Source organism: Enoplosus armatus, chromosome 18 (assembly GCF_043641665.1).
Source record: "Enoplosus armatus isolate fEnoArm2 chromosome 18, fEnoArm2.hap1, whole genome shotgun sequence".
In the NCBI taxonomy this organism is placed as follows: Eukaryota; Metazoa; Chordata; class Actinopteri; order Centrarchiformes; family Enoplosidae; genus Enoplosus; species Enoplosus armatus.
In genome coordinates this window covers 20990389-21003022 of record NC_092197.1, presented here as the reverse complement: position 1 = coordinate 21003022, position 12634 = coordinate 20990389, and the positions used below count along the sequence as shown (strand labels likewise).

Genomic DNA, 12634 nt, shown 5'->3' with positions numbered 1-12634 from the left:
TATTGGCAGTTTGGCCAATTATCAGCAATTTTTTTATGTGATGTGAGCAATATAATGAATTTGATTTAGATGTCAAATACTTTAATAATTTTTTTGCTAATTTCTTGCAGCACCATGTGAATATCAGACAAAGGTTCGGGAAGGGTGGTGTCTAGGTTTTAGCTTTCGACATTTCTAACTGCACAATAAGTTGAAGTTTTGTCCTGGTGGTGGTGCTGGGGGGCAGGTCAGGGGATCACCAAAATCACCAAAATCCATCCTCTAGAGAGCAGGAAAATACACAGCAAATGTAGCGTCAAGCTGTCCAGTAGACGATGAGAGGTTTTGCCCAGACCAAAGTGTTTGTGACTCTAAGAGGTAAAAACCAACATGTCCCTCAGCTGGTGATTATTTCTAACTGTAAGGCAGAGGTGTTATGAGCTGCAGTAAAGGCAGTTTTTTTTCCCTGTGTTTTGCTGTGAAAATGTGGTCAGTGTTTTTGTGTCCAGAGCCGGTGGATCACTGCAGGGACTGAGTGGGCTCAGTCCGTCTGCTTGCTCTGAATGTCAATGTATTCCAGCGGGCCCCGGGGAGCCAGCGGGGGTAATGCCGTTCACGCTTAATTGGGTGACAAATCCGACAAACATGATTGTAAACATCCTGAAAGGGACACCTTGACATTTTGATTTCAGTCTGCGGTTGGGTTTCATTGTGGCAGACGGTTGTGCTGTTGCGGGGGAGAGTGGAGGTTCTCCATTACACCTCAGTGAACCAAAACATGATTTCTGTGCATTGTTAAACCTCTTATTAAAAGTAATCATTGTTCAGAGAGGGGATAGAAAATAGAAAAAAATTGGCATCCATATTGTTTTGGTGAACCTATATTTCCCGAACCTGCCCTCATTCGGTGTATCCCTGTTTTTGATGAAAGGATGACTTTCAACCAATCCTCCAGAGAAAAACTATGAACTTTCTGTATTCACCTGAGCGTTTTCAATGGCAGTGAAAATGAAGTGACAGAAGAAATGTTTATTACAATTGTAAATAAGTAAGTAGCTTTAAATGGTCATTTCCTTGATGTGTCTCTGAACTAACTTATTCCAGACTTTTCAGCTGTGTGTTACTCAGCAGGTGTATGACATCATATGTGACAGCTATGGGGAACACTACATAGGTGACAGGGCAAGCACCCCGAGGACAAAGGGCTGTTTGAGGGTTGAGACTTTTTTTGGTTTTGGGTTAAGGTAAAAATTAGAAACATGAGTGAGTGTCTGAGAGACCTACCTGCTTCGTACGTCGTGGCGTGCGCCGTCATGCTCCAGGTACTGGACTTGCGACCTTTGGTTACCATGACGGCAAACTCGTACATAGTGTTTGGTTTGAGGCCGGTGACAGTGTGGCTGAGTGCCGTGGTGTCTGCCGACTGGACACACAGAAAAGGAAAAGGTAAAGTCGAGACAAAAGACTAAAGCTGCTGTTACAATATAATACAAACATAGCAGATACAATATAGATATGTGTGCCTTTGAAGAAGGATTCTAGACATGAGATGAATGATGTGTCAGAGTTTCATAAGATTTTGACAATGTGTTTGTCCTTTGAGCATCTTATTTCCTGCCTGTTGTGGAGATCTGTCCTTGTGTTTGTACTTTCAAAGATTATTTCTAAGACTTCAGTGAATATTAACAAACCCTGGTGGCGGAATGAACTCAGTTGCGTTTTCACTTTAAGACCAGAAATCTGTTTGTCCTTGTGGCGACGAGAAAATGTCTAATTTTCAGAGTCCAATAGAGAGAAAAGAGGAAGAAGAGACTTGTGTGTCTCTCTGTCTCCCCCAAGCTGCACTTTATTAAGGTGAGCAGACAGTCTGCCCTTGTATTGGTTTACTATTTCCAGTGTTTTTAAAGCTCAGCTCAGATTACCTTCGAAGTTTTCAGGGTTTGTCCAGAGTTTGATTGGAAGAAGTCTCACCAGGTGGACAGGAGAGCATGACAAGATCAGTGAAGGATTTTATCCTGTTTTCAGAGCCATCAAAATGATTCCAGGTTGTGTTTTCTGACTGCACTGCCAAACAATCTAAGCTGTTTCTGTCAGCTGAGAATAATGTCTTGTGATATTTTTTGATCAATAAAAGCTTCTGGAAACTATAGTATGCCGTTTCCCTCCGGTCCGTGTTATGCTCAGATCAACTCTGTAACTGTTTTTTAAGACTCCTTGATCCTCAATGATTATTGTTTGCAGTGGCTGGGCTCCATTTAGTCTTGCCGGGGAGCCACTTGTTACATAGCTGAAAGGGAACGCCTTGCCTTAATTGAGTGCAGGCAGCACTCGAGGTGGCAGGTATGATAATCTATTAGCTGATAATCAAACGGCAGCAGGTAGAGAAGTTGCTGTGGTAACACTTGCTCATAAAAGGTACAAGAAGGGGTACATTCTTCTCACAAGTATGCGACAACTTGTGAATTTGTTGCTCTCTTACAAGCTTGTAAGTATCAAGCTTGTAAGAGAGCACCTCTGTCCCAAGTCAGGACTAGCAAGTTCTAAGGCAAGTGCAATGTAAAGACAGAGAAGTCCCAGGTCTAAAGTCAAGACCAACAAGTCCCAAGTCAAGTCCAATGCAAATACAGAGAAGTCCCAGGTCTAAAGTCAAGACCAAAAAGTCAAGTCAAGTCAAGTCAAGATAGGGAAGCCCCAAGTCGAGCCCCAAGTCTTACAGTATGTATTTCAAATCCTAAACAAGTCATTATTTGACAGATAAGTACCAAGTCAAGACAGGTATGTCTCAAGTCAAGTCTTAAGTCATGACAGGTAAGTCCTAAGTCAAGTCCCAATTTAAGACAGGTAAGACCCAAGTTGTGCCCCAAGTCAAGACAGGTAATGCCCGAGTCAAGTACCAAGACTAATCATGTTTAAGCTTTGGGCTTGGCGAGGGTATCAAGTCATTCCAAAAGGTTTTACAGTCAAAGTCAAGTTCCAAGTCTTTTTCTGATTGAAAGTGATGTGGAACAGCTGCACATTCACATCATGGACTGACTGTCAGTGTTTACCTTGTACTTTCCACTGGTGGAGTAGCTGGTTTTCCACTTGACGGAGTAGTACCGGACCTCAGACGCCTTCTGGTTCTTGGTCATGGAGTTGTCGGCCCAGGAGACGCGGACTGAGTCTGAGGAAAGAGCCACGGCTTGGACCCCCACCGGGGGGATCATGGGAGTGCTGGTGTCTGGCATGGGAGTGGGGTATTTATCAAAGAGATGGAAGAGGTCATCCTCAGATGGGTCTATGGGGTCTGAGGGGAGGCCGTTAACGGTGACCAGGGTGTTTGGGGATAATTAATGAAATCATACAGTGTAATGAATGTGTGGTAATGAAGATTTATATATGGAGGCAAGAGCGACACAAGCATATAATCAGATTAATAGGGGTTTGTTACGTGTTCATATACACACAGGTGTAAAAAAAAACAACAAAAAAAACACAAGATGACATGCAAGTTTAGAAGTGGCACGCAGCAGCCATGTTTGTTTGAGAGGGGGAAGAAGGAAAGAAGGAGTGGATGGATGAGGAAGTGAAAAGCAGGAGAGAAAAAAAGAACAAGACAAAGAGTAAGAAGACAGTAAGAGATTTAAAAAAAAAAAAAAAGGAACTCTAAACTAAGCCTAAGATCCACAGAGGGGCAGGGCTTAAAGGTTGTCTCCCCCCACCACGGTGCTTGTAGTTGCTGATATCCATAATATGATCAAATTTAACTCGAGGTTTGGTGCACCTGCAGCACTCTTGATACATTGATTGATTGATGCTATTGATATCTCTCCATTCAGAGATGTCAGAAAATACTTAGAGCCGTATCATAACTGACTGACAGAACTGATGGAGCCGCGAAAATACGACACCAGTCATAATAAACTGCAGTTTTGCCTTTAATGAAACAAGACAAACACGTGGAAGTCAAATATCTGAAATCCACACATGCATATGAGAATTCATCACACGTCTCATTTCTCATATGAAATCAATGACTGCATGTTTTATATGTCCTATATATTGCTAATTCATCGCTTGTGGAGTGGTGCTTCACATATGTATCAAATTCCCTTGTGGGGGATGTTTGTCATTATTCAAAAGGTTTCACGGGAAAAAAAGAAAAAATAAATCACCACAATTCATCTGACACTGTATTGTTTTCCAGCCATCATATTAGTTCCCCCGCTGTTGGCCTCTGTATATTTGAACAAATGAAACCCATCTGTGTGGATCTGTGTCTCCGGCCAATCAGAGAGCAGATGCTGCCTCCATGTGCTTTCAGAAATACTGACGTGAGCATGTGTCAATGGAAAAATAAAACACAAGAATAACCACATCTTTATTTTTGCGAATGAAATTAGCAAGTACTTGAGCATGTTGTTGAACTGCTCTGCCGGGAACATGAACATTTTAAAATCATTGTTTCTGATGTGTGGCGCCTGAATGCCTCACAGGATGTATAAATGGGACTTCTGAGCCAGGAAGGTAAGGCTGGAGGAGCACCTGAAGGCAGCATGAAACACGAGACAGACGCTAAAAGATGCTAACAGAGAGCTGGAATGAGCAGAGATAACTACAGTGGGCCAGAGGGATGAGATATAAAAGTCACTCGGCTGATCCCAGCTCTGTGGCCTCTGATCTACTGACAGTCAAAGCTACTGGAAGCAGAAACACAATTAATGACAAAGACAGATTCAAATAAACACACATCAGTTTTGAACTTGCTGTTTTCTGGTTCACTGCAGAAGTTGCAACTGAATCATTATTTTCAGTTTGATGCATTTAATAAGTAAAGAAGCCTGCAGGGCAGCTAGAGATTTTAATGCAGGAGAACCTCTGTGAGGTTCGTTAAGAGTGTTTCACTGTTTGTACCAAAAACGCTACTGACCAAGATTACATGGTGAAAGGGTGATGATGTGAACAAATCACAGAAAGACAATTTCTTTTATTTAAATGTTGCCCCAGTTTTCCTGTGCACAAATTGAGGACAGTGAAAGTCAAAGTTTTCTGCTTGAGTGCTCGTCCCCCCCACCCGCAACTGATTCTGAACTGATTGTAACATCTATTTTTATCTCATTTACATCTACACACACACACGTTGTGGAACAAACCATTTATAATTCTAGTTTAACAGACGGCTCAGCCTCCTCAGGGCTCGACATCTTCAGCACCCCCCCCTGCCGCATCACAAGAAAAAACAAACAAAAAAACACAGACTTCCGGCTTCGACTTTGTTATCGTGTTGAGACACAGGCGGCCTTTAAGCATTCTGCGCAACCTCTACATCGCTTGGCGTGACAAAAAAACAGCACCAGTCAATGAGTTTTAAGTTGGCAGAGTTGAAGCCACGTGACGCCAGAACATTCAGCGTGAAAGTACCTGCGAACGCACACCGTCTAAGCCAGTGGGCGCGGAACTGTCGTATACGTCTTTCCCGCATTGAAATTCCAGTGAAAAGCCAGGGCTGTCTGACTTCCGGAATCTGGATCGGAATCTGAAGTCTGAATAAAGTGTGGCTCGTTTACAACCTGTGAGTTTTGATTACTGATAGAAATAGAAAACTATGAAAATAAGACCAAAGTGGTAATAAAGCCTAGTTTGTTTGTTTTTTCGTTAAACATACAGAAGGGGGGAAAAAAAGTGTTTCAGTTTTAATGCTCTGATTCCTTGATCCCATAATTTGAACCACTTGAACATATCGTGGTCTTGACTTTCGTGCATTCACACAAATCCATGCACATTATATATTATTTATTCTTTAAACAGTGCAATACACACATATATATATACAAATACATATACATTGTTATTGTATATATTTTTTATTCTATTTTTCACTTAAATATTGTAAATGTGTATATTTTTTAATTCATATTTTTTTTATATCTCATTTTTGTAGGTACTCTTATTTCTAAATTTATGCTACTTTCTACTCTTGAATGGGAGCACCGGTAATGTATAATCCCCCCCCCCGGGGATCAATAAAGTATTTCTGATTCTGATATTATATGCTGTATACATAATAAACATAAATTGGTCGTAATGTTGTGTTAACGTTCTGACTATCGTCATCGCGTGCTGTCCAAGTATTTGGACAAATTGTGTTTTGACGCTTCGGCAACAGCGCTCTTCCGAAGCTTTCATGCCGAACAGAGCCTTTTTGGACTGAACTGAAGATGCTGCAGCAGGCGGCGGTGTCGTGGTGTCAACTGGTCGCCCGGCATCACAATAAAGCCCCGGTCAGGACAGAATGCTGATGAGGGTGCCTCCTCCTCTGCGCTGCTCCCCCTCTATCCCTTATTTCCTCGCTCTCTACTTCTGCTCACTTTTCCGCCTTCCTTTCTTCATCTCTTCCTTCCTCCAACCTTCCATCCCTCCTCCTCTTCGCTCTTCCCCTCATTGCTCTTTACGTCACCTTTTCCATCCCTTGCTTATCCCTCACACTTGCTCTCTTGCCTCCCTCCCTCCATCTTTTAAGAGCTCCCTTATCCCTCCTCCCTCTCCCCTTCCCTCTGTCTCTTTCTCTGGTCCTCCTCCAGTCACTGATTAAATGGCGGCGCGGCGGCTGGTTGAGGATCGGTCTGCAGTGTGCGGGGTGGCGAGGCGAGGACGAGGCAGTATATTAACAAGGATCCCGCCCCGTTAACGGGCCGCTTCTTTTAAAGCTCTCGTAAAAAAAAAAAACTCTCCAGCAGCCTGCCGCCATAAAGTGACGGAGAATTTAGCTTGTCCCGGCATGACAGGACAGAAAGTGTGTGTGTGTGTGTGTGTGTGTGTGTGTGTGTGTGTGTGTGTGTGTGTGTGTCACTGTTGATGACCTTGTCAGAGCAGTAATGGGTTTAGTTTTTTGTCTCAGCCCTCAGGGCCCCAGCTTATCAGCTCCTGACTGTCACACTACAACTCCACGCGAGACTGTATATCTCTACACAACTCCCAATGTGTCTGCAGAACTCGAGCTACGTCGGTATGCGTCTCTAAAACTCCACCATGTGTGTCAAACACTGAGCTAACCAAGAAAGGACCATATTCTAGCCATTAACTTTCCCTCAATAACTTCCTAATTACGACTTATTGAGAGTAAGTGAGGAAGTTGCTGTACATGAATTTACGGGCCTTATAAGGTGGTAGTACCACAGGAAGTGTCAATGGTGTCCAAATACTAACTAACTAAATTGAGTCTTTCTGACTCAGGATATATTCCCCATTCTAAAGTGAGGTCTAAAGTTGCCTCCCACACTTAGTAAATCCATTATAGACATATCATTATACACACTTACTCTGGTCATGTCAGTAACCCTTAACTGTTTTACCTCCCAGGTCCTTCGCCTTCGGACGCAGGCATCGGACGTGGGAGTCAGGGCACTAAATGGAGCCCGCCTCTGAGAATCGTTGATATTTATTATGACTATTCTTGTGGCACTACCACCTTATATGGCCCGTAATTCATGTGCAGCCACTTCCTGAAGTACTTATCAATAAGCAGTAAGTAGGAGGTTATTGAGGGAAAACTCTTAGTTAATGGCGGAGTAGTTGTAGAATATGGCCACGCAGAATAAGGCATTAATAAGTGCTTTATAATGACTAATAGAGAGCCAATAAGCAGCTAGTTAATGGTGAATATGTGTACCTTAATATATAAAGTGTTGCGGAATCTTTGAAGTAGACTCAAGCCTGGTCGCGACTCAAGAGGTAGAGCGAGTTTTCCGTCGATCACAGGTTTGCGGAGGGGGGGTGTTTGACCCCCCCCATGGTTGCAAGTGCTTTGGATGAAAGCGCTATATAAATGTAGCCAATTACCATATACATATATATATTTATATCTTTAAACTATGACTGTAGGAATAAATCTGTGTGGCTATAGATGCCTATGTCCCAATGTATTTTACTTTCCGTCTTTCGTTTTTGTCTCCGACGTCCCTCTATTGTCACGCCCTCTTTCTCTCCTTGCCTGTCTCTTTTCTTTCCCTGCAGTCACTCATTCCTCTTTCGCCGCTTCTCTCCTCTTTCCATGAGCTTTCATTAAAGTCCATCAAATGTCTCTCTCCCTCTCTCTCTCTCTCTCTGCTACCCTCCGTCTCTTCCTCTCTCTCTCTCTCTCTCGGATCCACATCCGACCTTCGTCTCCCCTCTCCTCCTCATCGCTCCTTCCTCCCACTTTTAAAGGAATCTCAATCGAAGAAAGACAACAGGCACGAGTTAAAACACTAATCTCGTTTCGGGAGGTTCCACCATTACAAACATCCCGTGTTGAAGGTTGAGAAAGGTTAAGAGGTCTCGGCTGTTGGATTTTCCTGTGACTATCATCACATCATGAGGGTTGAAAAACCTCAGAAATGTGGCGTTTTTTTATGCGAGCAATAAAGGATTTATGTCTGCTGCAGGCTGCTGGGTGAGCAGAGGAGGGCCAGCTGTTTAATTCATAAGATGAAACTTGGCTGAGAGTTGGACAAGTTTCATTTATCTCACTTCTACAGCCCACAGTCTGCAGGAAGAGCTAATGAGTGTCACACACGCGCACACACAGTCATAGCAATGGATGTAAGCCACACACCGCGTATAAATATATAAACACACAGCGACAGTTCATGCAATCACACAGACATTTTCGTCAGGATGAATATTTCAGGACTCGGTGCTGTTGGATTCGGGTGGAGGCCTAACTGTCTGACTGTCACTTTAAAATCTTTACGGACTTTTTAAAGTCCTCAGAAATATCCGCTCAAACACAGCTGGGAGAGATAGAATGCATCTATAGCCAGTAGACATCTATATTACTTCGTCTGCCACATTTGCTAATACTGCCGTAACTGCTACTACCCTTACTTAACACTGCTAACGCTACAAGTATTCGACCAAGGCAGCTAATACCACAGCCACTGCAGACGACTGCTGCCCTAACCCTACTACATAACTTCCTCAAAACTCTACTAACAGCACTACTGTTACAAATGTAGGCAGAATTTGTAGCTAACGCTACTGCGGCTGCTATCGCTAATAATGCTAACAGCTACTGCTAAAGCCGCTGCCGTTACACTGCGTTCACATCATAGAGTATATAAAAATGGACGGCATGACAGGTCTCCAAAACGTCTCGATCGCCCCCCTGGTGGTTGGCTGCAGTATAGGTCATAAGCCCCGCCCCCTCCATGTTAGCGGATGGGACATGGGTGTATCAAAGTACACGTCAAAGATGGTTTCTGTCATTTCAGGTAGTTCGTATCACGCTGATGTTTGTTCGTTTTTCTAGTCTGGTTTTAATTTTAATTTTTTTATTTTTGATGCTATAAAAAGGGGATGTGACATCATGATTGACAGCTGGGACTGACTGTGACTGTGGCGAGATGGCAGCAAGCGTATTCGGGTGAGTTTGGCTCACACATACAGATCCAAAGTAGTAGACGGCCTCTTGTGAAGCTGTAGCTTTGTGTGTGTGTGTGTGTGTTTTGTGTGGAGCGTTGTTTTAATGTTTTAATACAACAATGACGCTTGAGTGGGCAAAGATGGTTGCACTGCAACGCCAGGTCCTATTCACAATGGAGTGCTACTACTGCTACTGCTAAAGCTACTCCTAGTTATACAGTTACTGCTAATGCTACTGCTGCTAATACAGCCAATACTGCTACTTCTACTGCTACTGCTGCTAATACAGCTAATGCTAATACTGCTACTACTGCTTCTGCTACCTCTGCTCGTAGGCCTACTGCTGCTAATACTACCGTTACTTTAACCACCACTACTAATACTGCTACTACACGTACTAGGCTGCTGATAGTAATGCTATTAGTACCAGAATCAGCAAAGCTGGTTGCACTGCAACGCCAGGTCCTATTCACAATGGAGTGCTACTACTGCTACTGCTAAAGCTACTCCTAGTTATACAGTTACTGCTAATGCTACTGCTGCTAATACGGCTAATGCTAATACTGCTACTGCCGCTACTGCTTTTGCTACCTCTGCTCGTAGGCCTACTGCTGCTAATACTACCGTTACTTTAACCACCACTACTAATATTGCTACTACAAGTACTAGTCTGCCGATAGTAATGCTATTAGTACCAGAATCGCTACTGTCCCTACTAATAAAAGCATTATGGCCACATCACCGTCACACTCAAAGCAGTCACGGTACATTAGGTGAGGTGACTCGTGTGTGCGACCGTACCTGTCAGCGATCGGGTGACGGCGCTCTCATACAGAGGGACTCCCTCTCCGGCATTATTGAAAGCCTTCAGGGAAATCACGTAGTGCGAGCTCGGCTCTGAGAAAGAGACAGACAGGGAGACCCACAGAGAGAGAGAGAGAGAGAGAGAGAGAGAGAGAGAGGCATAAAGAGTCATTTAAAATGACATTCAGCAATGGCAACATAGTACATTATGATTTTAAGACGTAACTGTTGAGATAATTTGCTTTCTTATCATTGAATTTCTTTCCCTCCTATATGCTTCAGCAATACATAGCAGAGGCTATTTGCACTCAGGTGTCAGTAGGCAACAATGCTATTGGAATAGCCAATGTGGCTAGTTACACCCGGGTGTATATAGCACTGCAGAGACCAGCACCCGGGTGCTAGTTGCAGTTAGGGTTAAAAAAGAAAAAAAAGAATTAGCTTCGCAGGGGATTCGAACAGGTAAAAGACCAGTATTTGGTCCCCTCAATCCTCCTTTAACTGTACTCCAAGAGGACCACCTGACTTCCTATCCAGCGGCCCAAAACAGGCGACCAGCGGCCAGTGCTGAACACCTGCGGCCGACTCTCAACACTTGCGTTCAGATTAAACGGAGCGGGTGTTTGCGTGCGGCCAAGGGTGGTTATTGACAGCAGCAGGGCGTCTGGTTGTCTATTGTCGGCGCGGGGGTTTAGTGCTGGCTGCAGATAGACTTGAGGAAGTCAGGTGACATAAGCATGTATAGGTTAATGGATAGCTGAGTCGATCCTGCGCTGGCTTTTCACCCGGGAGGCCGCTGTTCAAATCCCGAATGAAACTCTTTGACAGTGTTTTGTTCTGTTTTTTTTCCAAACCATGGTCTTTTCTAAAACCTGACTGAAGGCTGTCTAACACATGGTTAATGTTGCGAAACTGTCGCAGTTTGGTTAAGTATTTAAACGTGACGTCAGTAAGTTGAAAGCAAAAGGTCAATGGGTTAGCCCTGTTTTATTTTTATGATGAACATTGTCACGAGCTCATCTCCATCTCCACCCCTGGATCTCATTGCCCTCGTCAGTCACTCATTCATATACGGGGCCAGATCTACTTACCCTCTGCCAGATTGTCAGTGGTGTGTCATGCCTAGCTTTCCATGTCTGCCTGATCTGCCCTGGTTTTTGACCAGTGCCTGTTCTTTTGGACTTGATTAAAAGATTAATTCATGCTTCATTTCTCGTATCACCAATATTACAACCAACATAATAAATATTTCAAATAATTGTGTCTTGTATTGGCTTGTTTAACATACACTGAAGTCATAATTTCCCTCCAAAAAAGTGAGTGACTTGGTTTACAGGACGCGACTTCCTTTCCTCGGTCCCGACCTCACTCTGTCACATGAAGACGGCAGATGTACCCGAGGACGTGATGGCAGTAGACCGCACGAGCTGATTGTCATGCAGCGGCGCGTCCCGTCAACGATGATGCCGCATGCCCCCCCCCATGTAGCGTCAAAAAACAAAATCCCCCTCACATCAGTTAAACAAACACGCCCGCTCCGCTCCCCGGACGCCTCAACCACATGAATTAATGATCTCTATGAATTATAAATGCCATGTACATATGTGCGTGCGCTCCCATGAGTGCATGCAACACAGCGGCTGGATTTCATTTTTTTCATTATGCTCCTTTTATGAGACCCAAGACGGAAATTTTCATCTGCGCATAAAAATGCACCCAATTTGTTATTGTCGTCTTTGGCATGCAAATTGCTTCTCGCGGTCGCTGGGGAGGATGTTTTCTCTTTTTTTTCGACCTTTCACAATTAGATTTCCACCTCAAGCGGCGGTTCTTATTAAATTTCTTTAAATTATTGACTGTAATTAAATTCATCATCATAATGGATTAGTGGAGCAGGGGAGCGCCGGGTCAATATTGGCACTCTGTCGGCAGGTTGCAGCTGGATTCGTGAGGGATGCGCATATGAAATATTTCGCGTGGATAAGTGCCGACCTGCTGGGGAACTGCCCACTGAAATGAGTCAAAATCAGGTCACGTAGCTTCCCGACTGAAGAGCTCCTAAACTGGGCCATACCCGCGTCTTTGAGGACCCGTACCTGATTGATCGTGACCGTGTTTGATGAGGTGACATTGTCGCAAAAACCTGGTGGGACTTCATTTCTACATCTACGGTAAAAACTGATACACGATAGGAATTCTTTAGAAATTTTGGGCAGCAATAAATGATTCAATATTTCTCCAACAGGCACCTTGAAGGTGGCTTTGAGACCGAATTTAAACTTTTTCATGTTGGGGAAATGAAATGTCTTACAAAATGTTTTGGAAATGTCCTTGGAAAGAAATATGTCATCTGGTACTAATTATAGGACACACGACCTCAGCATTTCTAAAATCCAGACTAATCTTCACTAATGAACACCACTTTTATGATTTTTGAAGCGCAAACGGAATCGCCGTAAGTAAAGTAAAA

At 43.6% G+C, this 12634-nt stretch overlaps 1 protein-coding gene across 1 annotated transcript in view; it reads right to left on the bottom strand.

Annotated features, from left to right (window-relative positions):
* Positions 1-12634, bottom strand: part of dcc (DCC netrin 1 receptor) — a 225532-nt gene that overhangs the window by 57025 nt on the left and 155873 nt on the right. Inside the window, exons 16-18 of the mRNA XM_070924473.1 lie at positions 10162-10257; positions 3027-3265; positions 1264-1402 (exon numbers count right to left, since the gene is read on the bottom strand). Coding sequence (XP_070780574.1) covers positions 1264-1402; positions 3027-3265; positions 10162-10257 — 474 coding nt within the window. The remainder of the gene's footprint in view (positions 1-1263; positions 1403-3026; positions 3266-10161; positions 10258-12634) is intronic.